The sequence below is a fragment of the Monodon monoceros genome, unplaced genomic scaffold, assembly GCF_005190385.1.
Source record: "Monodon monoceros isolate NGI ecotype Baffin Bay Population unplaced genomic scaffold, NGI_Narwhal_1 Super_Scaffold_6, whole genome shotgun sequence".
NCBI classification, from domain to species: Eukaryota; Metazoa; Chordata; class Mammalia; order Artiodactyla; family Monodontidae; genus Monodon; species Monodon monoceros.
In genome coordinates, this window is record NW_021703783.1 from 8,727,493 (window position 1) to 8,754,392 (window position 26,900).

General features: G+C 47.1%; 1 protein-coding gene across 2 annotated transcripts; it reads left to right on the forward strand.

Moving 5' to 3' along the window:
- Positions 1 to 1,156: 1,156 nt before the first annotated feature.
- On the forward strand, positions 1,157 to 26,900 carry BCL2L14 (BCL2 like 14). 2 transcript variants are annotated; one of them, XM_029206364.1, is made up of 6 exons: positions 1,157 to 1,369; positions 12,238 to 12,683; positions 16,770 to 16,943; positions 18,947 to 19,017; positions 21,937 to 22,203; positions 26,480 to 26,900. In XM_029206364.1, the coding sequence occupies exons 2-6, from the start codon at positions 12,245 to 12,247 to the stop codon at positions 26,516 to 26,518; spliced, it is 990 nt and encodes a 329-aa protein (XP_029062197.1). In that variant the 5' UTR covers positions 1,157 to 1,369; positions 12,238 to 12,244; the 3' UTR covers positions 26,519 to 26,900. The 2 variants fall into 2 exon arrangements, with proteins under 2 accessions (XP_029062197.1, XP_029062198.1); XM_029206365.1 differs by having other exon boundaries at positions 16,770 to 16,931; positions 26,480 to 26,803.

The following is a 26,900-nucleotide window of genomic DNA, read 5'->3' on the forward strand; positions in this document are numbered from 1 at the left end:
GCTGAATGATTAATGGACATTCTCTGTCTTCAGTGAGCCTGACTACTTGTGCCGACTGCCCCTTTCTTGTGTTTATATACTTACCTGCGAAGACCTCGAGAGATTCTAAATGGTTTCTGCCCCCAGTGTCATTAAGTTATGTAGCTCTGAACTCCAGTAACAACTGTAGTCCAAACTATTCGATTTAGTTGTGATTATATGTATTTGTTGGTTCTTAAATTGTTTCAAATGAATGTATCTCTTCTTCTGAAAAAAGACTGTAAGTTTTTTTTTGAAGACAAAACAGTCTTAATATTTCTTTAATATCCCTCAAGTTGACTAGACTGGTATTCGTTATGAGCAATAAATATGAGTTTGCTGGTTAAAATTCACTTCGCGTCACCAAAGAACTAACGGTCCCATAACTGCCATTATGTGTCTCTCATGGATCTGTTTACCTAATATTTAAATGGCCAGTTCTTCCCCCACTTTTATGAAATTAGCCTTAATTCCCCTTTCACCATGCACACTTCCTTCATCTTCACATTTTGACTAGCCAGCGCTCATGGTTTTATGAGCATAAGTGCCTGTTTCAGTTAAGAATCTGGATAGACCGCAAAATCATGTTTCTTCTTTCCTATACATAGGGAATTCTATCCCTAAAATTGTGACATATGGTCTTTAAATGAGTTTTTGTGGCTTTTACTATGGCTGGGGTTACATTCCGTTTTGAAAGCTTTTCCCATGGTTCCATCTGAATACAATCTTTGAATCTCATGGGAGAGGTAACACTGATATAGTGTGAAGCCAGAAAGACTAAGATTTGGATCTCAGCTCAACTGATGGGGGGACCACTTCCGCACCAATACCTTACCTCTCTGAGCCTCAGTTTCCTTGTATGGAAAATGGGAATCATAACACCTGCCCCTTGATGTGAAGATTAAACACGTGTGCCACGCCTGCCACAGAGGTGATCAGTAAACATTCGCTAAACCGATGAAAGGGAAAGAAAGTAAAGTACTATCAGGAAAACACCCTCATAATTGTGTCTGTCCCAAAGGGCAGTGAGAGTCCCCGGTAAAGGATGCAGAACTCCTTTTAGTGTCAAATTACTCGGGCAAAGGTCAGCCCCTCCTTCAGTTGAAAAGCTGGGGGCAGGGCTTAACAAGGAAGTGACTCCCTTCCCTAAGCCTCCTTCCAGCCTTAGTCCCAACCTGAAGAGGCTACACCCGGGTAGAGTCTTACATCACAAGAGCTTTCCAAAATGAGAAGCCAAGAAGACTTGGCCAAAGTTCCCTCTTAAGTTTCGTGGAGAGAGACTCAGGTATAGAAATATCCTTCCTGCCGCCTGACCCGAAGCAGGAGAAACTGCTGACAGCTTGGAGACCAGGTAATACTGGGAGACACCAGTCTTCACGTTCAGCCTTCCCAGCAGGACACAGGGGACTTCAGTCCTGGTTTTGCTAATGAGGCAATCTAACGGGGGGTTCGTAAACCTAACGTTTACGGCATTTATTTAAAAGTTCTGATCATGTAAGTCTCAGGAAGCAAAACTAAGAATCTAAAACTGAAAGCTAGCATCTGCCTTATTAGGGGTTTCCAGAAAAGGGAGAAGTATTTAGGTTTCCCTTTCATTTCTCCTTTGCTCCAGAAGGTTTGGGAGGGTTAAGAATACATAACTGGCCGAATCATTGTTAACATTATGCAGGTCTGTCTCATTGAGTGTGTAGCAAGGTATGTGATAGTGTGACAGAAACCCATTGAAATGCCAGCTACCTCCCCCAGAGCAGAAATGCGCTGAGGACAAGAGCCCCTGGCTTTGAGCCCTGAGTACCTGTGGGCACTTGGGCACCAGATCTAGTCCCAGCAGACCCCCTAGAGACTTCCTTGAGTACAGGGCGCAGGTGAAATGGAGAATACCCTCCCCCAGGAGGCTCCCTCCTGAGTTCCCTGCCTGCTCTGTTCTACAATCATCAGAGCCTGAGTCTTTGTGTTTAATTAATAAGACCTGAGGCTCTCTCTGTTTAGCTTCTATTGTAGGAATTTAACACGTTTTACCTCATTCCTCATTTTCACCCTTAGGATTAAAAACCACAGGGGAGGAGGGATGAAGACACCATAAGGTGAAGTTCAGGGAAGGAAGGGGAAGGGGTGGACCGCCTCTGAAGGGCGTAAGGGGGCAGAGGGTGCAGAAGGAGAGGCCCAAGGCAACCGGACAAAACTCAGCTCAAAATCTGGCCTGGGAACATCCCTCTGGGATGAGTGTTCTCACCCATGTCTTACACTCGGGCCTTGTCTGTGTGTCCAGAGTGATGGAAGTCAGCTCTCTGGCAGAGCCTGTTGCTAAGGGGTCCTCCACGCCCCTCCCCCCCGGGACAGGCCGGAGCAGAGTTCCGTCCAGGGCAGAGTTCCGTCCAGCTTCCTGGGGCCCTGGTGGCCACAGCCTCTGTGCATGCATGAGGGCTGTTTGCTCTGTGACCTGACACAGGAAGGGAAGGAAAATCTAACCTCGACCAATGAATCCAGAACTAGAAAAATCCCTAAAGTGTGTCCTGTGATCTTGGAGGTCAGATGCTGCTCTGCAGGCCAAGCAGCGCTGCTCTGTGGTGCTCCCAGGAAACTAGCCACCAGGGACTCTGAGGACTTTGGCCATTTAGCGGGTTGGGGGGAAGAAACCCTTCGAGAGGGAAGAGAGGCCAAAAAAGACACTGCGAAACCTTGCTTTCGGGGAGTAGGTCTGTGAGAGTTTGCTGTAGATATGCAAGAGGGTATGTAAATACTGGATCCAAAGGGTAGGGCTGTGTGCACTGAGTCACTGAATTACAATGAGTCTCACAGGGTTTATTCCGGAGCTAATTTTCCACTCCAGGCTCTGAACCTACATTCTGGGGCCTCACCCAGGGCTTCATTTCCATCAACATAAGCATAAAACTTACCTGTACGTTTCCATTAACCCAGAAGTTGGGCTGCTTCTACTTTGAACCCGAACAGCTGAGAGCAGAAGGGCTGCAGTGGTAATAAAGTAACCCACTGCTGCTTTAAAATAAGACGTCGTTATCAATTTAACAGCTCTCCCGTCATTCCCAGTGAGGATGAGTAGGAAAAGCACCCTACGCTTGTCAAGTGCCTTGAAAGTGTCTGAACTCATCCTTTGACGCAGCTGCAAGCGCTCGCCGGGGCTGGTCAAGATCCCCTCGGTCCCGGGGGCTGCCTGAGCACTGCCCTGCCCTCTGCTTCTCTCTCGCCCTTGGCCTTACCTCCTGGTTGGGCCCTCAGCTCCTTTCTAGCCTGGGAGACGGCAAAAATCTCTTCTTTCACGAAGTGGAAGTGCTGTGTGCTCCATCTTGACCTCTGCTTTCCCCCCTTTTCGAATGTTGCTCCTGAATCAGCAATGAGCAAACTCTCTCTTTTTTTCTCTTTTCTCTTTTTTTTTGCGGTACGCGGGCCTCTCACTGTTGTGGCCTCTCCCGTTGCGGAGCACAGGCTCCGGACGCGCAGGCTCAGCGGCCATGGCTCACGGGCCCAGCCGCTCCACGGCACGTGGGATCCTCCAGGACCGGGGCACGAACCCGCGTCCCCCGCATCGGCAGGCGGACTCTCAACCACTGCGCCACCAAGGAAGCCCAGCAAACTCGTTTCTTAAAGAAGTCGGACCCTTCCTCTCTCTCCAAGAGCAGCGCCCCCCGCCCCGCCCCCCCCACACCTATACACACAATTTTAAAGTCTTCACACTGCATTAAAAAGGTTTGGTTGGTTGGGTTGGCTTTAACCGACACGGTTTCTTCGGGGCGTAGTCCTGTGGCTGGGAGAGGGCTCCCCCGCTACCAATGCAACGGCTCCTGGAAGACCCGCGGGTACCTCATGCCTACGCGGCGCCCTGAGCTGCCCAACTCAAAAGGATGCTCGGAATTAAAACCCGCCTAAACGCCCTTCCGGCGCTGCTCTCGGCCTGGGCTCGGCCACTTCCGCGCCGCACCGGCGGCGCCCGAGTCCCGACCGCGTGTCCCGCTCTTTCTCTCGCGTGACTCAGGTCGCTCAGGCTCCACCCTCGGTCCACTTTCCTCGCCTCCAAGAACCCGAGGTCTCAGTTTTCCTAAGCGGCACCTTTTATTCACCGAGTTGCCAGGTATGCATAAAAATACAAGAGGCCCTGGCCCTGTTGGGTATGAATTTCAGATAAACAACAGATACTGTGTTTTAGTGTAAGCATATCCCATACAATACTTGGGACACACTTATACTAAAAAATTATTTATTTACCTGACATTCTAATTGACTAGCTCTCCCATATTTCATCTGACAGCTCTATATCATGTTTCTTTCATTCATCAAATATTTCCCGAGAGCTTATCAGGTGTCAGGCATTATATGAGGTGCTGGGAAAGCCAGCCAAGTCCCAGGCTTCATATCTTACAAGTATGTATACTTTATGCACACACACCCATACACACATACTCTCTCTCTCTCTCTCTCTCTCTCTATATATATATATATAGTTTCCTATAGTCATATATATATTTGACATATGTTTACTATAGTCATATATATATATGACTATAGTAAACTACAGGAAACAAGTGTGAATTTTGTGCTAAACCAAATATTTGCATGTCATTAGTTTTCTTAATTGCTGCTTTTGATGAATTTTCTTTTATAAACGTATTAAACCTTACAAGAAAGGCAACCTATTAAAATAGTTGGGGTCTTTTTGGCTGCGCCGCAGGATGGCATGCGGGATCTTAGTTCCCCAACCAGGGATCAACCCGCGCCCCCTGCAGTGGAGGCGCGGAGTATTAACCACTGGAATACCAGATTAAGTCCCCTATTTTTTTTTTTTTTTTTTTTTTGAGGTACGCGGGCCTCTCACTGTTGTGGCCTCTCCCGTTGCGGAGCACAGGCTCCAGACGCGCAGGCCCAGTGGCCATGGCTCACGGGACCAGCCGCTCCGCGGCATGTGGGATCTTCCCGGACCGGGGCATGAACCCGTGTTCCCTGCATCGGCAGGCGGACTCTCAACCACTGCGCCACCAGGGAAGCCCAGAAGTCCCCTATTTTAATGAATAAAGACGCTAATATTTATTGAGCATTTAACATCTACCATGCACTACTTTAAGTGATTTACACGTGCTAATTTTTTTTTTGCCCACATACCTATGTGATGGGGGGAGGGTTTTTTTTATGGGTTTTAAAAAAATTTTTTATTGAGGTATAGTTGATGTATAATATTACATAAGCTTCAGATGTATAACATAGTTATTCACAATTTTTAAAGGTTATACTCCAGTTATAGTTATTATAAAATAATGGCTATATTCCTTGTGCTGTACAATATATCCTTGTAGCTTATTTATTTTATACCTAATAGTTTGTACCTCTTAATCCCCTACCCCAATCTTGCCCTTTCCCCTTTTCCCCTCCCCACTGGTAAACACTAGTTTCTTCTCTATATTTGTGAGTCTGTTCCTTTTTTGTTATATTCATTAGTTTGTTGCATTTTTAAGATTCCACATATAAGTGGTATCATACACTATTTGTCTTTCTCTGTCTGACTTATTTCATTTAGTATAATATCCTCCATGCTGTTGCAAATGGCCAAATTTCATCCTTTTTTATGACTGAGTAGTATTCCATTGTGTGTGTGTGTGTGTGTGTGTGTGTGTGTGGTATGTGTAGTACACATACATTTACGTAGTACACATACATTTATCCATTCATCTGTAGATGGACGCTTAGTTTGCTTCCATATCTTGGCAACTGTAAATAATGCTGCTATGAACATTGTGGTGCATGTATCTTTTTGAATTAGTGTTTTTGGTTTTTTCAGACATATACCCAGCAAGGCAATTGCTGGGTCATATGGTAGATCTATTTTTAGTTTTTTGAGAAACCTCCATACTGTTTTCCACAGTGGCTGCACCAATTTACATTCACACCAACAGTGTATGAGAGTTCCCTTTTCTTGACATCGTCGCCAACTTATGTTATTTGTAGACTTTTTGAAGATAGCCACTCTGACAGGTAAGAGGTCATATCTCATTGTGGTTTTGATTTGCATTTCTCTGATGATAACGATGTTGAGCATCTTTTCCTGTGCCTGTTGGCCATCTGTATTTCTTCTTTGGAAAAATGTCTATTCAGGTCTTCTGTCCACTTTTTAATTGGGTTGTTTGTTTTTTTGATATTGAGTTGAAATGAGCTGTTAATTCTGTATGGGACTCTCTGCACTTCCTGGACTAGGATGTCTGTTTCCTTTCCCAGAGTAGGGAAGTTTTCAGCTATTATACCTTCAAATACTTTCTCAGCCGCTTTCTCTCTCTCTTCTCCATCTGGGACCCCTATAATGAAAATACTTGTGTGCTTGATGCTATCCCAGAGGTCTCTTAAACTGTCCTCATTTCTTTTCATTTTCTTTTCTTCTGTTCAGCATCAGTGATTTCCACTACTCTGTCTTCCAGCTCGCTGATCCATTCCTCTGTATCATCTAGTCTACTGCTGGTTCCTTCTAGTGTATTCTTCATTTCAGTTATTGTATTCTTCATCTCTGTTTGGGTCTTTATATTTTCTCTTTGTCAAAAACTTCTAACTTCTCACTCTCCATTCATTCTTCTCCCGAGTTCTTTAATCATCTTTATGATCACTACCCTGAACTCTTTCTTGGGTAGATTGCCTATCTCCACGTCACTTGGTTCTTCTGGGACTTTATCATTCCTTTGTTTGGAAAATGTTCCTCTGTTGCCTCAGTTTGCCTAACTTGCTGTTTTTATTTCTCTGTATCTGGTAGGTTGGTTACATTTCCTGATCTTGGAGAAGTGGCCTTGTGAAGGAGACGTCCTCCACATCCCATCAGTGCACTCCCTTTTCATCACTAGAGCTATATGCTCCAGGGGTGCCTCCTGTGTGGGTTGCATGGGCCCTTCTGTTGTGTGGGATGACTACTGTGGGTGGTCTTGTAGGCTTGGTTGGCCCCTGGTCCAGTTGGATGCCAGGCCCTACCTTGTGCGGAGGCTGCCAGCTGCTGGTTGGCAGGGCCAGGTCACAAGGTGGCTGACTGCAGAACCCCAGGGTGGGGAGGGGGCAGGGCTAAGGCTGAATTACTGGAGGATGGAGTCAGGGTCCAGGAGACCCTGGGGCTAGTGCCGGCCTACTGGTAGGCAGAGTCAAGTCCTAGGGTCTGGTTGTAGGGCCCAGGGGTCCTAGACCTGGTGGATGGGCCCAGTTCCTGACACAGTTGGCTGCAGGGTCCGGGGTGTCCCAAAGCTTGCATTGGCCTGTTAGTGGGTAGGGCCAGGGCCCAGCTAGTTCCAGGGCTGGTGCTGGCCTCCTAGTGGGTGGGCTGTGTCCACAGGCTGCAAGGCTGTGGTTGTGTTGTGGCTGGTGTCTGCCCACTGGCGGGTGAGGCTGGTCCTGAGGTTAGAGCAGGCTCACTGGAGGGTAGGGTCAGGGCCCAGGGGGTTGTGGGGTCTCTGGCTGGAAAGCCCTGGGGGTCCTGGGTCTAGTGCCTGCGCACTGGTGTATGGGGCGGGGTCCTGGGCCCTCTGGTGGGCGGGGCTGTGTCCAGGGGCAGCTGTGGACTCAGGGGGTCTTAAGGCAGCCTGTCTGCTGATGGATGGCACTGTGTGTATGCCCACTTAGTTGCTCTGCCTGAGGTGTCCCAGCCCTGGCGCCTACAGGGTGCTGGGCCGCTGCGAGGCTAATCCCCGAGGCTAATAAGCTAGAGAGAGGATTCCAGAATGGGGCGGGCCAGCACCAACATCCAGATAGTAGAAGGAACTCTAAGAACAGCTGCCACCAGTGTCCATGTCCCCAGGGTGAGCGGCAGACGCCTCCTGCCTCTCCAGGAGACTCTCCAAAGTCAGTAGGTACGTCTGACCCAGGCTCCTTTCCAATGACAGCTTCTGCTCTGGGTCCCAGAGCGTGTGAGGTTTTGTGCGTGCCCTTTAAGAGCAAAGTCTCTGTTTGCCCTAGCCGTCTGGCTCTCCCGAAAGTAAGCCCCTCTGGCCTTCAAAGCCAAATGCTCTGGGGACTCATCTTCTCAGCACAGGGCCCCCAGGCGGGAAGGCCCCAGACCTCTCACTCCTTTGGAGAGCCTCTGCAGCTGTAATTATTCTCCCATTTGTGGGCCACCCACCCAGGGCTATGGCACTTGACTCTATCGCAACTTCGCCCCTCCGGCTCGTTTTGCTGTGGTTCCTTCTTTCTATCTTTAGTTGTTGAAGATCTTTTCTGGTAGGTTCTGGTCTTTTTTATCGAGGGTTGTTTAGCAAATAGTTGTGATTTTGGTGTGCCCATGAGAGGAGGTGACCTCAGGGTCTTTGTACTCCACCATCTTGGCTGATCTCCTGCCAGGGTGGTTGTTTTGTTTTGTTTTGTTTTACCCCATTTTACAGATGAAAAAAATGAAGGCAGAAATAAATTAAGGTATGTAGCCTGTCACACAGCTAGTAAGCCGATGACCCAGGATTTGAACCACGTTATCCGTCTCAAGTTAGACGATATGAATCGCATCTTGTAAATGGAAAAACTACACCTCGTTGGAGGCTACATGACTTGCCTCAGCCCCCTTGCCAATAAGTATGAAAAGCAGCTCTTCAACCACCTTTTCACCCCACGTGCTACACTCTCCCCATTACGCCGCCCGAAAACCCCTTGCAACTTCTCTAGAACAGCGTGGCCGGCCGTAAGTGGGTTTCATAAATATTTTTTTAAATCAAATACTTGTTCAAACACTTAAATGCTATTCTAAATGCTTTACAAATATTAACTCATTTAATCTTTGTAACAGAAGGAAACGTACTACTCTCATCCCCATTTTATTATTTATTTTTTAAAGATTTTTTTTGATGTGGACCATTTTCAAAGTCTTTATTGAATTTGCTACAATATTGCTTCTGTTGTTTCTATGTTTTGGTTTTTTTGGCCACAAGTCATGTGGGATCTTAGCTCCCTGACCAGGGATCGAACCTGTACCCCCTGCATTGGAAGGCAAAATCTTAACCACTGGACTGCCAGGGAAGTCCCTTCGTCCCCATTTTAAACATGAGGAAACTAAAGCCTGGAGAGTATGTCACATAACTGCTAACGGCAGAGCCAGGATTGGAACCCAGACAGTCTGTCTCAGAATAGGAAAAAGTCCACAGTTCATCGCCAAGTGCCTTTCTGCCCCAGGCATTACTGTAGGAGCTGGGCACCCAGCAGAGGAAAAATAGCACATCAACATGCCTGTCCTCCTGGCACTTAAATTCCATTGTGGAAAAGAGAATGAAGTCTAGATAAATTGGAAGACCTGGGAAGGATCCTCATGGGTGTGACTGAAACTGGGCACCAAGAGGGGAAGAATGGTTGACCTGTGAGAATGGGGCGAGGAGGGGGGCGCAGGCAGAGCGAGGTGAGGGTGGAGATGCTGAAGTGATTCCAGACAGCAGAAAGTTCCCTGCAGTGCACAATGGGCGCGTGAAATCGGGAGTAGGTGAGGGAAGGAAGATAGTCCAAGCCCCAGAATAGGACAGGCGTGTGACGAAAGGGAGGGAGGAGGACCCAGTGGCAGTGACGCCCCTCAAGCACTGCTCACGCTTAGTCGCCCGAGGCAGGCCTGGGGGGCTTTGCAGTCGTGCAGATATATCTGTGTGTGCAGTAGGTGTCTCAGGTTTTGCAGCCCTGCCCTTGGCCACCCTGGCAGATCACTTCTGCCCCCTCCGTCTGTACCTGATGTTCTGGCACAACCCCTGAATCTCCCGCCTGGCATCACTTCCATCAGAACTGCTTTCTCGAGGCTTGGCCACAGAGCGCTTCCTGGATGAGCAGCTTCCTATCATCCAGTGTGAGGCTCTTCCAAAAGAAAATAGGAAACAACGATAGAAACAGGACGCATCATCGACAGGCCTGCAGGGGAGATGTCTCCGCCCTCACACCTCCTTCAAATAGTAATAGAATCAGAGGGGAAAGTCAGAGAGCATTTGCTGTGAAATCAGAGGACCAAAACAATTGAGAGATTGCCCAAGCACTTTGCAAGTTATAAACTGAGCCAACCCTGGACCATCGGCCTCCAGGCACACAAATTGATCTGAACCACGTCACAATGCCTCAAACCCCATCTGCGGTCACTGTCCCAATTCTTTTATTTTTTTTGAATTTTGCCTTTTTTTAAAAATTTTAATTATTTATTTTTGGCTGTGCTGGGTCTTCGTTTCTGTGCGTGGGCTTTTTCTAGTGTGGCGAGCAGGGGCCACTCCTCATCGCGGTGCGCGGGCCTCTCACTATCGCGGCCTCTCTTGTTGCGGAGCACAGGCTCCAGACGCGCAGGCTCAGTAGTTGTGGCTCACGGGCCTAGTTGCTCCGTGGCATGTGGGATCTTCCCAGACCAGGGCTCGAACCCGTGTCCCCTGCATTGGCAGGCAGATTCTCAACCACTGCGCCACCAGGGAAGCCCCCAATTCTTTATCAGTTGATCATGGTGTGAGAGGGGACAGTGGAAAGAAAAGGAGAGACATGCCAGCCGATCCCATCAATATCACTACAGCTCTTTATTATCACACCAGCTCACATGCCAAAAAACACTCTTAAAGTTGGACCATTAAGGGAAGGGTCCATGATTAAGAGCCACATCAAGGACCCAGTCAGAGGGCCTGGGGTGACAGTTGTACTAAAAAAAAAAAAATAGCTACCGTTTTTGAGCCAGGTTCTGTGTTGGGGTTTCTCATGCATTACATTGTACCCTCACAATACCCCTGCAAGATGACTATTATTATTTTCAATTTACCTGAAGGAAGCTCAGGTTCAGAGAAGTGAAGTAACTTGCCCCAGGTCACACAGCTAGTCGGTGGTATGGCCAGGATTTGAACTCAGGACTGTTAGACTGAGAAGCCCAAGCTGGTTTCCAGCACACGCACTGTCTGTGAAATTTTAATCCAATGACGGTTGGTAGATCTGGGCTCTCTGGCATCTGGGACAAAAAGGAAATCATAGTCCTTAAGATACAACCAAAGAAAGCAAAGTAGATCAGAAAGAAATGATTTCCTAGCAGACAACCATTTAAGGAATTATTTCATGAGCGCTTAAATTGAACACAATCAGTTAATTACATCTATCTGGTTATTCATATGGAAATAAAGATGAAACTTCCATCCCCGTCATTTTAGTGCTTGTATTGATCTTTCTAAAACATGTCTGTGGTCACATCACTCTCCCGCTCCAGACTTTGAAAAGCTCTCCATTGCTTCCATCAGTGTGCTTCAAACTTGTAAAAAAAAAAAAAAAAGGATTTTTTTCTTCAGATAAAATCTCACATGGAATGCTAAATATGGCAAGGAATAGAAGCAAACCTTTCCAAGCGAAATCAGTGAGTAAAGGAAGAATGGAGAGAGGCCTGGGAGGGCCAGGGACCCCAGACCGTTCCCTCCCCTGAGCTGGCCTCTCCCCTTGCCCAGCTACCCTCTCCCAAGAAGACTTTTTTTTTTTTTTTTTTTTGCGGTACGCGGGCCTCTCACTGTTGTGGCCTCTCCCGCTGTGGAGCACAGGCTCTGGACACGCAGGCTCAGCGGCCATGGCTCACAGGCCCAGCCGCTCCGCGGCATGTGGGATCTTCCCGGACCAGGGCACGAACCCGTGTCCCCTGCATCGGCAGGCGGACTCTCAACCACTGCGCCACCAGGGAAGCCCCCAAGAAGACTTTTAACTGCCCTCCACAGTCTAGGGCCCCCTCTGAAATGTACTGATCTACCGACATGAGAAAATGCAAAGCTTTCAGCCTGACCTTCCAAGGCCCTGATCGCCACTTCCCTGTGGTCCCTCCACATCCCTATAGCCCCAGCTCTCCACAAAGCACAGGCTTATGCGCCACCAGATCTCTTTCCACTCTTCAAACACATCCTAAATTCACCCAGAGCCTGCCCTCTGCCCAGCCTGTTCTAAGGCCCAGTAGCCAGCCACCCATCCAAACGCTTTCTTTCCTTCAAGGAGCCTGCACTCGCCCCCCGTTCACAGCTGTTTTTCCTCCCCACCTCCCGCGCTGGCTCCTGCATCTCTGTTCGAGCTCCTAGCTCGCCCTCTTTGTCTGGAGTTATCTATGTACAAGTCTCATCTCTGTAAGACTGAACTTTCATAACAAACCTTGGCTTTTCCAACTCTGATGACCCCCTGCCCCCCAGCACAAAGAGAATAAGTACTGAATAAATGCTTATTGAGTTTCACCCCATCTCTCCCGACCTACAAAGAGTAGGTGGCTCCCAGGTAGATGGACGCGTGTGGACTTTGTCGTTGCAGCCCTGCCATGTGCACCAGTAGTGCCTGCGACCTGGAGGAGATCCCCCTGGATGATGATGACCCAGACAGCATGGAATTCAAAATCCTGGAGTTCTACGTCAAACACCACGTCTTCAAGAACACCTCTTCTGTCTTCTCACGAAAGCTCCCGAGAACAAGAAGTTTGTCCCAGAAAGGACCAGAGAGTTGGCCGGCAAACAAAGCATGGACACAGGGACCGTGGACTTGCAGAAATTCCCAATCCACGGAGAAGGCCATAAACGTTGCCAAGAAAAAGTCGTCTTGGAGAACACTCTTTGGAGTAGCAGAGAAGGAGGGGGACTCTCAGAGCTCACCTCCGGAGATCCTTTTTGAGCTGCAAAGTCCGGTGGGACCTCAGAGTGGTCCTCACGGTCGGCAGTGGCCGAGGTCCCTCTCCAATGTGGAACAGCGCTTAGAGCGTGAAGGTAGGCTTTCGGGGATTCTTTCTCTCCCGCAGCCATGTGTTTCCCTTCTTTTTGCGCCTGGGGGTTCACCTCCTCCCAGCTGGTAATGGGGCCTTAGGCAAGGCACTCTTTGAACCTCAGCTTCCCAACCTATTAATACTCAATTCTAATTTCCCTGCTTTTCTCAAGACTGAAAAGAAAGGAAGAGGATAGCCGTGAAGGGTGACGGGACTGGTTTTCTGGCTCCACCGTCTATAAACTTGCTGCCCAAATCCCTAATCCTCAGTGCCAGAGACCAATATAAGAGAAATAGCCCCAGCCGGGCTCAGGCTGCTCTTCCTCCTGAGGGAAGTCAACTCCCGTCTCTGGGCCTCTGTGTTTCCATCTGTACAATGGCCTCTGAAGGTGGATGGAAAGATCAGATAGCTGTACACAAAAATATTTTTCAAAGTACAAGCCACTCAAAAAACAACCAAGAAGAATTTTGACAAAATCTTCCTTCAGTGGTACAAAACACGTTGTATTGAACAAAACATTTTCATGAAAGGCTTTATCAGAATCGCCCTTCATCCACAAACCCTGGCATAACCATCTTCTTCCCCTCCAACAATACCTTGTGCCCAATGCCCAGATTTTAAAAGAAACCCCCCTCCTGCTGGGCTGATTGGCCCGTGTAACTTGTCAATAATTAGTCAACAGGTGGCAGTAATGTCTCAATTTTTAAACATTGTGATGGCTGGCTTACTTGGAGAATCACCCCGCACAATGACAGCTTTAGATCATTCACTGTGATCAAGGAAACTTCCATTTCCTATCAGACTTATAGAATCTTAGGAGAGGGGAAGTTAGGGTCGGGATTACCTGGGGGAACTCCTCCTTCCCCCAGGGGTACAGCAGGCTTCTTCTACTGCGGGTGGTATCTGAGCTCTGGAGCAAACACAACAGTTTGGAGGCACCTCAATAGGCTTTTCTGCTTGTCCTGTTCTTTGGAGTTTGCCAGGAAACGGAAGATTTTACAGACTTTAACCTTCTGGCTTTCCTGAGAAAAATGACGTTCTGTATTTCAATACTACTGAAGTGTCATTTCACCTTTTTTATTTTCTAAAATTTCCATATCTCTGTGTAGATATATAGATATCCCTACAAAAGTAGAAACGGTTACCTCCTAAAGAGGCTTAGCTTTAAGGATTTAAGCACAGTTGTTCCTCCCTTCTCACCTTCCTCTCTCCTTGCTTTCTTGTTTAGTTAATTATGTGGGTAGTTAGTTGGTTTTATGTTGGGTGTCAACCCCAGAGGGACTCACATTCTATTTCTATTCTGCCACATGTAAATCAGAGCTCAGCAGCTGGCGTCCCCTGGGTTCTTTTAACTGAAGGTCGCAATTTAGCCTGTGCTACCATTTCCAGGACTCAGACACCAGGTTGGAGTGAGAACGATGAGGTTATGTCACAAGACCAAAGTCTCATAGTAAGAGACCTTGGAATGTAGAAAAATGAATGTCAATACCAATTTTAGTAACACCAACCCGGGTTTTTGTGTGAATCTTTTTTTCTCCACAGCTATTACTCGCTACTACTTCAATAACACAGAGATTATTTTTCTCTCCCATAGAAGAAAACCACAGTTTGGCAGCCCAGGCTTGATCTACCAGTTCCACAATCTTTAAGGATTCCTATTCTGGCCATCCCTCAGCTAGTTGCTTCCAACCTCAAAGTCACCTTAAAACCCAAGGTGGCTGTTGGGATTCCAGCCATCATGTCTACATTCCAAGCAGGAAGAAAGAGGAAGCAAGGGAAGGACAAAAGGGTATCTCCTTCCTAGATAATTCAGCTCCCTTTCAGAGAGCTTTCTTAAAACTGTACCCAACTTCTTACATCTCAGTGGCTACTCCTTACTGCAGACGAGGCTGGGAAATGTAGTGCTGTCAGCTTCCCCTGGCATCTCAGGGATCTGTTACTAAGGAAGAAAAAGGATACTGGGTAGGAAATAGCAGTCTTGACCATATGGAATTCTCTCACAAATGCCCTGCCTCTTCTAAAACAAATGCCTCAAGCCAAATGCCTTCCCCATCCCACTCTCCTGCTCTCCTTAATCCCACAATGAGCCCCCAGAATAAACTCAAAAGGATGGGCAGCCTTTCTGTTCTCTCTCCACACCCATCCAATGTTCCCTTGCCTATCAGATGGGACCAACTCTGATGAGAAGGGAATTTTTTTTTCCAGTTTTTTAAATTAAGGTATTAGAATGGGAATCTTAACTAGAGCTAATTCATCTGAGTGAAAATGAGGTTGCTTATAGTTTTTCCTGCACGTATTTCACCTGCATCCCTCCAGTCCGCAGAGACAGATACACATACACAGGTTAGTCAGCTTGGGTACCTCCACGTCTGCTGGGGGCCTTGTGATTGCCCTGCCACGTGGCGGGGGCTGGGGGCTGGGGAGCGACAACCTTGGGGGCCCTCATCTGCCTCCTTTCAGGGCAAGGTGGGCACAGTGTGACTTCCGTGGAAGAGAGCGTGTTAATCACCCTGCAGGCTGCACAAGGTTGCAGAGAGGAAAGCACATGGAAGCTTTCCTCTCCCGTCTCCTGCGGACACAAGGGAAGGCTCCCACCGGTTTTGGGATCCAGCCTCTTGCCACCTCCTTCCGTGGGTGGCCAGCATTCACAAGCAAGCCGGTTGGACTGCAGTAAGGTGATTTAAAAGTGGAAAGTACTTGTGGTTGGGTTATTAAAATGGGAAGGAAAAGCGTTGATCCTTCTCCTTGACCTCTCCAATTTTTCTCTCTCTAACCCACTCCTGATCTGTTTTTGAACCCTATGGATGGAGCATCATGAAAAATGTGGCTTTTTAAGGAAGCCATTATGCCTTTTTTTAAAGGAAGGCATTGTGGACAAAGTGTCAGTTCCCATGGCCTTTCAGTGAATGCCCTGGGGGGTGAAGGGAAAGCACCAGAGCTCCATGTGATGGGCGAATCCAGGGAGAGAGGTTCAGGAACCACCTTGGCAGCTCCTTAGGAGGTCAAACCCTGCCTTGCATGTGACACAATTCCTCCCCGGACCCAGGCCTTGCCTCTCTTATCTATCCTGATTGACAAGGTCCGGGTGTTCCCCTGGGCACACCAACCTTCTGGCCAAAACCCCACTCTGTTACTTTCGTCAAGTCTTATGAATTAAATACTGTTGTTCTTAAACACTGCATGATACGACCGCTCCGTATCAAAGGCAGAACTTGTGCAAGCTTCTAAAAGTTAAGAACTTAGTGATGGATTAACAATGTCAATTTTACTCCCAAATAACTCAGCAGTACTGCCTGCCCTCCCAATCCGACCCCATCCCCTACCAGGGGCAAAGTCGACTTGTCCTTCACAGGCTATGACATTCAGGGGGCCAGTGCCATTTAAACCTTCATGTCCCCAAATGCTTTACCCTCTAGTTGCGTGTGCAAATTCATGACATAAGGCTTTTCCTGGATTATAAACTCTTGAAGGTCGTGGGTTAGACTTTATGCATCCTTGTTTACCTATCAGCATTTTTCGCATGTTTCCCACTAGACGTGGAGGAGAGAGAAGACAAGTGACCATGCAAGCAAGGGGAGTTCAGTGTTCACTTGATAATGAGTCATGAATATGGCCTGAGAGCAGGGATATTTCTCTTTCCTCCGTGACAACCCCCAAAGGCTTGTCACACTGCTGAATGCCCTCCTATGTGCATAGGGGCCAGCTCTCCAAGATATAAAGGATGTCCAAAAAAAAAGAATAAAAATAAAAGCATAATGAGCATTCCCTCAAGCAAAGAACTAAGCACTCCCTTTTGTGTTTCCTCCCTTGCAAAGGGGCAAGGGGACCCTAATTTTGCAAGGCTTCAGAAAGAAGGTGCAGAGGGGCAATTGTTTCGAGGTGGCAATCACTCCTCCGTGAACTCCTCCTCCTTCCCAGCCTCTGCCAGGCAACTGCCAGTGATTTCTGAAGAATGGACTCCCCTCCACGCACACTCCCGGCCGCTTCCTTTTGCTCCAGGCTGGTGTTTTCATTTCGGGCAACTGTGCATACCAATCAGCTAGACGAAGTTCTGGGAAGGGCCTGTCAGCACCATTTTGTCTTGTTTCAGCCGTGGACCCCAAAGTTGTTTCCATTGCCAACCGAGTTGCTGAAATCGTTTATTCCTGGCCGCCGCCAGATGAGCTCCACAGCCAGGGAGGAAGCTTCAAGTCCAGAACGATTGTGGCACGCCAGGGTCTCCAGCACCAGGGCTTCCAGCCTACAGCTGCAGGTGGGAAGAGAGGTAAATCTCTTCTGAGTGTTTGCAGTGGGCTGCCTGTCTGCCATGCAGAGGTCTACAGCATTTATGTACTTATCAGGGCTCTGCAACTTAGGAATCTCTGCTAAGCTGGCCTCAGGGCACGACAGCAACATGCTGGAGGCACTGACCTTCTTTAGCTTGAGAGACCAGCCCAAGCCAAGGTGAGTGTGCCAGCAGCTGGAAGCAACAGGCCAAACTCACTGCTAAGTCCAAAGAAATGTCTCCTACTGAGGGGCAGGAGGAAGCACAAAGCGTGCACTCAACCTTGTCCACAGGGGGAAATACATGTTAGATTTCATCATGTTAGCCACGGCCAAGAACCAGTGTACTCGAGCAAGTGCACAGGGTATAGTTGGAGCATCGCCCGGGGATTTATGATATTGCCTTGGGCTCCTGTGAAAAAGCAGGGGGTTGTCAGGTACCAGGTCTGGGGCAAAACGTGAAGCAGAACTGAGAAGTAGTGATCAGACTGGGTCAGTTGTCACCAAACTATACCAATAGGTAGGACTGTGGATCACATCCGACTTGCAGGAATTCTAGAGTTGAGGGAAGCAGGACCAAGTGCCACAGGAAGAGAAGTTCAGTCTGGCCATTCCGTCATTAATGACTATCCTGCCCGTGGTTCTCTTTCCCAAACTCCAGTGGATGATGAGGGTCCTAGCTGGCCCCTGAGTTTGCAGTACGCTGAAACAGAAGGCAAAAGATGTATCTGCAAGGTGGTGGTGTCTCCCAAGCTCAGAAGCAAATTGCTGAGCTTGTCCACCCCGTGCTGGGCTGCTGGGACCACAAACTACCAAAGGGGCTTAGAGAGTGAGGCGCTGGGAAAGGAGGACCCTTCTGACAGCAAAAAACAGTGTTCCAACTTTATTGCTGTCTCATGTGTGCCTGGACCTCGTAAAGCAATACCCCTAAACCAAGCAAAAGCTCAGGCTCTCATCCTTTGCGCGCACGAGAAATTCAGGCTGCTGTTCTAGCAACTTTCCTGGAGAGAGGCGGCAGCGTCAGATTAAAAACTACACGTGGGCGGTGGAAGCATGCAGTCCTTCTTTTCCCAGGTGACTTGGGTCTCAGACTTCCTACCACCTTGCCCTTCACTCGACCTTGTGGGATGTATTTCCTGGCCTCTCCTCCCCTCTCCCTCTGGGACAAACATGAGGACTCCATGACATCAGAGACTGCGCCATAAGGAAAAAGGGCCGTCTCTGTTTGGATTCCGCTCTATAGCAACGACCGTTTTCCTAATGTTGCATGTTAGCACATTTTGAGACAAGAAAAATCAGACTCCACCTTCCCTGTTCCAACACAGACACCAACTGGAGCCACCTCTCTCTGTCTGCCATGTTAGCCTTTGGGGTGGGAGACCTTATTCATTTTATTTACTTATACTCCACCTTGTTGTAAAGACACAGCACACAAAGTACACATTTTAGTAAGATAAATCAAATTTGAAAGATACTGTAAAAAGAAAACAGTAGGAAAATAGGTGGGTTTAGGAATGAGTTTAATTCCCCAAATGCAGGAAGACTATACCCCCCCCCCCACCCTTAGGAGGCCACAGTTTGGCTCTACAGTTCCTAGCAGCTAACACAAAGGGGTAAGATGATCCAGTAGGGATTTATGGTGTCTATATGGAAAAAGCACCATATGCTCAGGACAAACCCAAAGACTGAGAGAAACTGCTCCTAAATATCTTTAGAGATAAGCTCATGTATCTTCAACAACATTTTTACAGTAAATAAAGTGATGAGTTTCATGGTGAGAACTGTGGGAGTGCTGGGGGAAGAAAGAGAGGAAAGGAGGGGACTGTGGGAAAGGGTGTCTGGAATGGTTTGGGCCTGATCAGAAGAGGCAAGGTAAGATTTACTTTGCTGAGAATTATGAAGGGCATGTCTTCCTCAATCCCTAACCAGGCTACAAGCATTGTCCCTGGAAACATTTAAGATTGTTTTCTCTTAAAAGAAATAACTGGAATTTTCCCCTGGCAGATGGAAAAGACCAGATAATAGCCAGAATCGTTGAGCTGCTGAAATATTCGGGGGATCAGTTGGAAAGAGAGGTAGGGAGCTTCTTGAACTAAAGAGTTTTCTTTCTGTGTCCGTGCGCTGGTACCCAAGAATGGAACTGTACTGCTGCTTGTACTCCTTTTCAAAGTTCTGGTTTCCACTTAGTCCTAAATTTTATTTCCCTTGGACTCAAAACTCTTCATGCTGGCAGCATCTCAAAAATGAATCACTTTGGAAAACATAAGTAAACCTTCTGGAGCCTCCTTGGAATTTTTGGAAATGAAAAAAGGAACTTTGTTTTTGCAGGAAAAAGACACCAATAAATTAAAATTTGCTAAATAGAATTATGAATCTAGTTCCCCATGTAACTGATCCTCAGGGAAGTTTAGACTCTTGCATTTGCCCTGCAGCCTGGATATCTGTGTCCCACAGCTGCTCCAAGTCTGGAGTCTTGTCTGAAATCTCCCCCTAGAAAGGCCGGACTGTTCTCTCTCAGCAATTCGGCCAGGGGGCAGGTTAGTGTTAACTCGGAGAACTTTGAGTTTCCTGCCATTTAGAAGTTGAGACCAGTCCTTCCCATCAGGAACGTGTAGGGGTTACCTTCAGGTAAAGAGGTAGTGAGCAGGCCCCCCTGTAGTCAGGGCTTCTCAAGGGATCTTGTCCGTGTCTGCCGCCCACTGACGGCTGCATGGTCTCCAGCATCTGTGCATCAGGGGCTGGCCTGTGGACCCATTCCTTCGTTTGGCCAGGATCCATGGGGAGGAGTCAGGTCTGTGGGGACTCTGCAGGAGGGGGAAACAGCACTCACTGGCTAGCCAGCCAGCCCAGTCTCAGCATGCTCTGTGGCTCCTCGACGCCTTTGTCACAGGTGTGCCCAGAGGATGGTGACCAGGACGGGGAAGGGCAGGTGAGGTGGTGCAGAATGAGAAACACTGAGGAAACACTGAGGACCAAAGAAAAGAGAAGGGGGTATGGGAGCTTCAGGGCCACAGTACGGGGTGGACAGGGGTGCAGAGGAAGCAGAAAACAGAAGTGGGCACATGGTTTTAAGGACACCCCTGTGTTTCTCCAGAACTAACATTGATAGGAGTTACAGGGCAATTGATTTCTCCCCAAAGAATGAACTTTCTAGCACTCAGTGCTGTCCATCGAAGCCAAGGGCTGCCTTGTGAAGAAATGATCTTCCTGTCTCTAGAAGAATTCCAAGTAGATGCCACTAACCAGCCCACAGTTCAGTACTTGAACTAGGAAGGATCTGACAGGTGTGCTCAAGGATTCCTTACAGCTCAAAGTTGCTGTGGCTCTCACTGCCGTCTCCTTCCCGGCCTCCCCCCGGGGCAGGGACTTGGCAGTAGGTCAGGGAGGCCAGGGACGGGGGCGTGGTATGAAGGTTGACCCTTCTGGTTATGAAGAGAGATGCTTTCCTTTTCACCCCACAAATTACCACTTTAAAAACCTCACTTTGCCTGATGCACTCTCTTGATGATTTGGGGGCAATCATTTACATTATTTATGTAGAAAACATGGTGGTGGTTCTCTTTATGTGGTTCCCCAGTAGAGGACTCTGGTGGGAACACACAGAAGCTCTACTCGTGCTCTGTGGGTGTTAAGTTCCCCACAGAATGGGACAGTGACAAGGAGGAGGGGACCTGCCATGTCTGCAGTGTCTGCAAAGCCACTCATCCCCGAGGGCACTTGCGGGCTCCTCCCACACCTCCCTGAGATGCCAGAAAGCCAGGTGCAACCCCAAGGGGCAGGGGGGCAGAGTGGGTACCTGTGGAAGGGGTTTCTTTCTGGCGTTTCATTCTTTTACTGTGCTGGCATGGTCCTGGATTCCAGCCGCCCGCTGGAGGTTTCGAGTCTACCTTCTTCCACTGGGTCATGACTAAGAGGAGTCCATTCTTGGTGTCAAGGATGTCCCTGCTTCAGATTTGTAATTCAAATAGGCCCCTGTGTCTCCTGGAAGTTGGGAGGAGGTGGGCTGGGCTTAGGTAAAGGACACGGCTCCATTAAAAATCTTTATGTCGCATCTGACTCATCCCCAGAATACCCCTTTTAGAAACCATCTTGGTTGAAAACCTGCTCAGCTTATCATTCCTCAAGGACAGAACTAGTTGATTTTCAAATAAACATATAGTCCCTGATCATTGAGAAATTTCTGTTTTCACATGACAACCATCACTTTACAGACATTGCAAGGAAGGCCTTAGATGACGATGATGTATGCTTTATGACACAAGCCCTGATTTTTCACAAGCAGAGGCAGGGACTTCCCTGGTGGTCCAGTGGTTAGGACTCTACATTTCCACTGCAGGGGGCACGGGTTCGATCCCGGTCGGGGAACCAAGATCCCGCATGCCTTGCGGCATGGCCAAAAAAAAGCATCTCGCATCTTGAAGCATCCTGGACAAATGCTAACACTTTGAGAGCACTTTCCGCCATGTTGTGCACAACATGTCTTACTCAATTACCCTGTAGTACAGGTACTGTCATCCCAGTATAGAGATGACAAAACTGAAACCGAGAGGTTAAGTTCTCCAAGATTGCACAGCTAGTAAGAGGTGTAGCAGGAGGGGTTGAGCCCGAAGACAGTGATTTCCAGGCTTCAGATTCTGCCCATTATACAATCTCTAACAGAGCACTTTGCACTGGTTCACAACCGTCAGTAGACTGTGAGCCCTTTGAGTGAGGGGCTGAGTCTTAATGGTCCACAGTACCACCTTTTGGGTACTCAGCACTCAGGAAACATCTGTTAAATGTCGAATGAATGGGCTGTTCAGTTTGTATTTGTCCCCATGAAAGAAATTCACAGAGAAGGTCCATGCCCAATCCGGTCCTGCAGGACATGGTACCACGATTGAGACCAGAATTGAGGGTTTTCCATTGGGTGTTTCAGTTGCCCAGTGTCGAGTGGGAGAGTTTGCCTGCCCGGGCCAGGCCGCTATACTGACTGCTTCTCCTCTTGCACACAGTTGAAGAGAGACAAGGCTTTGATGAACAGCTTCCAGGGCGGGCTGTCCTACTCTGTTTTCACGACCATCACAGACCAGTTCCTAAGGGGTGTGGACACCAGGGGAGAATCAGAGGTCAAAGCTCAGGGCTTTAAGGCTGCTCTTGCAATAGACGTCATGGCCAAGCTCACAGGCATCGACAGCCATCCCATGAACAGGGTGCTGGGCTTTGGAACCAAGTACCTGAGGGAGAACTTCTCGCCCTGGGTCCAGCAGCACGGTGGCTGGGTAAGTGCATCCTATTTAAAAATAAATCTTCCCAGAACTCAGAGGAGATGGGATGGAAAGGGGTTTTTTGGGTTTGTTTTTTTAAGTGAAGGGAACACATCTCTGAAGCGGTTCTCATGGGTTTCGGACACTTGAGTGGCAAGAGATTTATCCCATTGATGGGAACATATTTTTTTAGTGATTATCTTATCAATAAATATTTACTGAGCTCCCAAAGGGTATGTGGGGTATGTGTGTGGGGGGAGAGGGACTGGTCGGATATAACAGGAAATGAAGAGATGTTGATATAAAATGTTTAGATAGACATAATTTCTGTTTTCACAAATTTTGCAGGCAGCGGAAGTCTAGCAGTGAGAAAAGGACAGGCAGATGGTTCCTTATTCTCTCAGATGCTGATGGGGTGTGGGTGTAATTCTCACACAGAGGTTCAGGACTTATGACATTTTGCCATTGTTGCTTGGACCCAGCCATTTTGACAGGGACATTTTGATAACTGAAGCAGTTAAATTTTCATCTATTTTTAATTACCTGCTATCAGGCAAAACAGACCTCTCTACCCTGATTCCTCACCTCAACCCCTCTCCCATCCTTTTCCCTTGAGATTTCCTTAAAACTGCCATGTTCAAATGGCCTCATAACAGTAACCTTTTCAAAACGCTTTACCCCATCCAGAGCTCTAAATCTCAATACAGTTAAGTGCCCTACGTACGAACGAGTTCTGTTCTGAGTGTGTGTTCGTAAGTCCAACAAAGTTAGCCTAGGTACCCAGGTAACACAATCGGCTATATAGTACTGTACTGTAATAGGTTTATAACACTTTCCACACAAATAATACATGACACAAAAAATCAAGAAAGCATTTTGAATCTTACAGTACAGTACCTTGAAAAGTACAGTAACACAGTATAACAACTGGCATCCAGGGGCTGGCATCGAGTGAACAGACAAGAAGAGTTACTGACTGGAGGAGGGAGAGGAGGTAGAGCTGAAGGATCCTCAGCAATAGGAGACGGAGGGCAAGCTGCACTTTCACTCATGCCCAACATTGGTGGCACAGGTTCTGGTTCCTTGCTGGAACCAGATGCATGTTTGCATCTTTGAGAGTTCGCAACCTGAAGGTTCGTGTGTAGGGGACTTACTGTAGGCCTAGGGCATTTTTGTCTGTTCAAGCCCTTCTTAGGAGGACATACATTATCATTAGTCCTCTTTCCACTAGAGTGGTCCAGGGGCCAGGAGGTTTGAGTCTGCTCTGGACATGGCCCTGGGGCCTCCAAACAGGCTTAGTGTCTTGGCTGCCAGACGGAAAGTACAGCTGATCATGCCTAAGGGGCTGAAGTGCCCGCCATGGTCTCCAGTGGCTACCCATTAAGCAACCCAGACTTCTGTTCTTTCCTATTTTCCACTTTTGCACCAGATATGATAGCCCTTAAGTGGCTAATCTGAACAAGGCTCTTTCTAAATTCAAGCTGCCTTAACTCACGCTAAGAAGAGGACAGAATCCTCAACATCACTTCAGCTTTAACTGCTCTTCCTTCCAGGACCCCCTCAAGTCCCTCTTCTGCCCGAGAGCCCTTACGGACTACTCCGGCTCAAGACTCTTACCAGCCTCAGACCTTTTACAACACTTCACGTTTGCATTATGATTATATACAGGAAATTACCATCATTGTTGGTCTAGTTAATATATTTTTCCAGCGAGATTATAAGTATCAATTGGGCTTACAGGCCCATTCTCAAAAGTCTATTTAGTTAATTAATGTAGCTGAAACATCAAAAGTGTTCTATGAAAAACGGCATTGCTACACCAAAAGCAGAAGCGACAAAAGAAAAAATAAACTGGACTGCATCAAAATTAAAAATATTTCTGCTTCAAAGGATACCATCAAGAAGGTAAAGAGAAAACCCAGAGAATGGGAAAAAATATTTGCAAATTATATATCTGATAAGGGACTTGTATTCAGAATATGTAATAAATTCTTACAACTCAACAATAAAAGACAAAAAACCCCGCAATTTTTTTAAATGGGCAAAATCGATTTGAATAGACATTTCTTCAAAGAAGATATACAAATGGCCAATAAGCACATGAAAAGATCCTTGCTTGCCATCTTCATTTCTACATTAGGGAAATGCAAATCAAAACCACAATGAGATACCCACTAGCATGGCTAAAATAAAAAAGACAAGTGTCAGTGACGATGTGGAGAAATTTGAATCCTTATACATCGCTGGTTGCACTCTAAAATGGTCAAGCCCCTTTGGAAAACAATTTGGCAGCTCCCCAAAAGGTCTATACCCAAGAAAACTGAAAACAAGTGTTCACATAAAAACTTGTACGTGAATGTTCATAGCAGCATCATTAGTCATAATGGCCCCAAAGTGGAAACAACGAGAAGTTTATCCGTGATGAATAATGAATGGAAAAACCAAATGTGGAATATCCATACAGTAGAATAATATTTAGCCATAAAAAGGAATGAAGTATGGAAAGGTGGATGAACCTTGAAAACATCATGCACAGTGAAAGAAGTCAGACAGAAGGGCCATATATTGTATGATTCCATTTATATGAAATGTCCAGAATAGACAAATTCATAGAGACAGTGGTTTCCTAGGGCTTTGGGGAGAGAGAACGGGGTGTGACTGCTGACGGACACAGAGGTTCTTTTTGTGGTGATGAAAATGTTCTAAAATCAGATAGAAGTGATGGCTGCACAACTTCGTGAATATACTAAAAGCCACTGAATTATATACTTTAAGAGGTGAGTTTTAGGTATGTTTCAAAAAAATCTGTTATGAAAAACAGTGGTTCTGGGCTTCCCTGGTGGTGCAGTGGTTGAGAGTCCGCCTGCCGATGCAGGGGACGCGGGTTTGTGCCCCGGTCCGGGAGGCTTCCACATGCCGCGGAGCGGCTGGGCCCGTGAGCCATGGCCGCTGAGCCTGCGCGTCTGGAGCGTGCGCTCCGCAGCGGGAGAGGCCACAACAGTGAGAGGCCCGTGTACCGCAAAAAAAAAAAACAAAAACAAAAAACAGTGGTTCTAATTCTAGTAAGCAAATAAAAAGAGGAAAGAAAAAAGAATATAAAAAGTTTTATTAGTTCTTAATTTGGTTGCTAGTGCTAGAGAGAAAAACAGTTCCAATCAGAGAAAACAGATGGATTTTTTTTGGGTAGAAATAATAAAGGGAATTTTCAAAGGCTTTAGAATTTTGTGGCACTAGTTCTTTAGCACTTGTATTTTCAATTCAAAATGTATTAGTTTACTTTTCCAGGTCATCATAAATCTTAATCTTAAATCTTGGCCACAGTGAGGTTTAATTTGGAGCACGTAGCTAGAAATTAGGAGAGGGAAGAAAAAGAATAAGAGGGAAAGGACTAATTTTTTCCAAAGTTGCAGAGACAGAGTTGCAAAAAATAAAGGATGCTGCTGAAAGAATATTTACGAGTTGATACGAACTATGAAAGTGTGGAGGCGGGTGGCTCAGTCTCCCTGAACAGGAAAGAGATGAATCTGGGTGGCAAGCCTTCCATTGCCCCAGGGATGTTAGTGGCTCTCTGGAGTGTCCTTGTAGTGTGGTGCGGAAGGAGAACAACTATTCCTAGGCACACGTTTTCCAGGAGCTCAGGGTTCCTAATTATCTTAGTCGTCCACATTTCATAGAAGTGCATCTTATCTTCCCAACGGAACTGCAAATCTGTGAGGGCATAATTATGTATTTCATGCCCCTTTTTCTCTCTCATAGTTTCCATTACTTTTACATAAGTCATAGATGTTCAGCCAATATTTGTAGAATAATGAGTCGATCAAATGAATGAATAGCGACTCTATCCACAAAGCATGCCAAACAAGCCACCATTTGATTTTAATTTATTCCTTGGCCTTTTTGCTTCACTTGAAGCACCATTCACATCGTTACCCTGTGGTCCTGGCAACCTCACCCCTTCTACAGCACCTTGAAAGAAGAGGTTTGCAGCCTCCATAGTCATCAACCTTTCAGTATCTACTCTTTCGAATTTAACCATAGAATCAAAGACTTTTCCTATCTAGCCAGTTAGCCCTGGGTGTGTAACGTAAGTCCTTAGCTGATAAAGTTTTCCTTTCAGGCATACCAAGGATGCCAGTCACCTTTCCAAACCCTCCCCCAACCTTAACATGGTCTCCAGGCCTTGGGTCATGCCTGGGATAAGAAAGCAGAGTTAACAGGCAAACGTTTTCACTTCAACAGTGAATCAAACTTGGAATTTTAAGAATCTATTTCTCTTTTTCCCCCCCTCTAGGAAAAAGTACTTGGGATATCACATGAAGAAGTAGACTGAAACATCAGAGGATTTGTAATCTGGAATACTCATGGTCCAACTCTGGTCTTGTGTACATCAGTCTTAGCACAGACTATGGGAGAAAACAAAAATGGACAAGGCAGATGGACCATCAAAATCTGCAAAACCATTATTCCTGCAAATCAAGAGGCATCAGGAGAGGCCTTGAAATCTCCGGCTCATAGAATCTAGTAGCATGGCCCTCGGCATCCATGTTTTCAGGTCTCCATTGAGTGTGTAAGGAAGTCTCGAAAGACAAGTGGTAATTTTCCATTCAAATGCTTAGAACAGAAGCCATCACCCTGCCTCTGCCGGCCACTTTAGTGAAAGTGTGTGACAGATGTTTGTTGACCTCATGAAGGTGAAATGATAAACGGTGCAT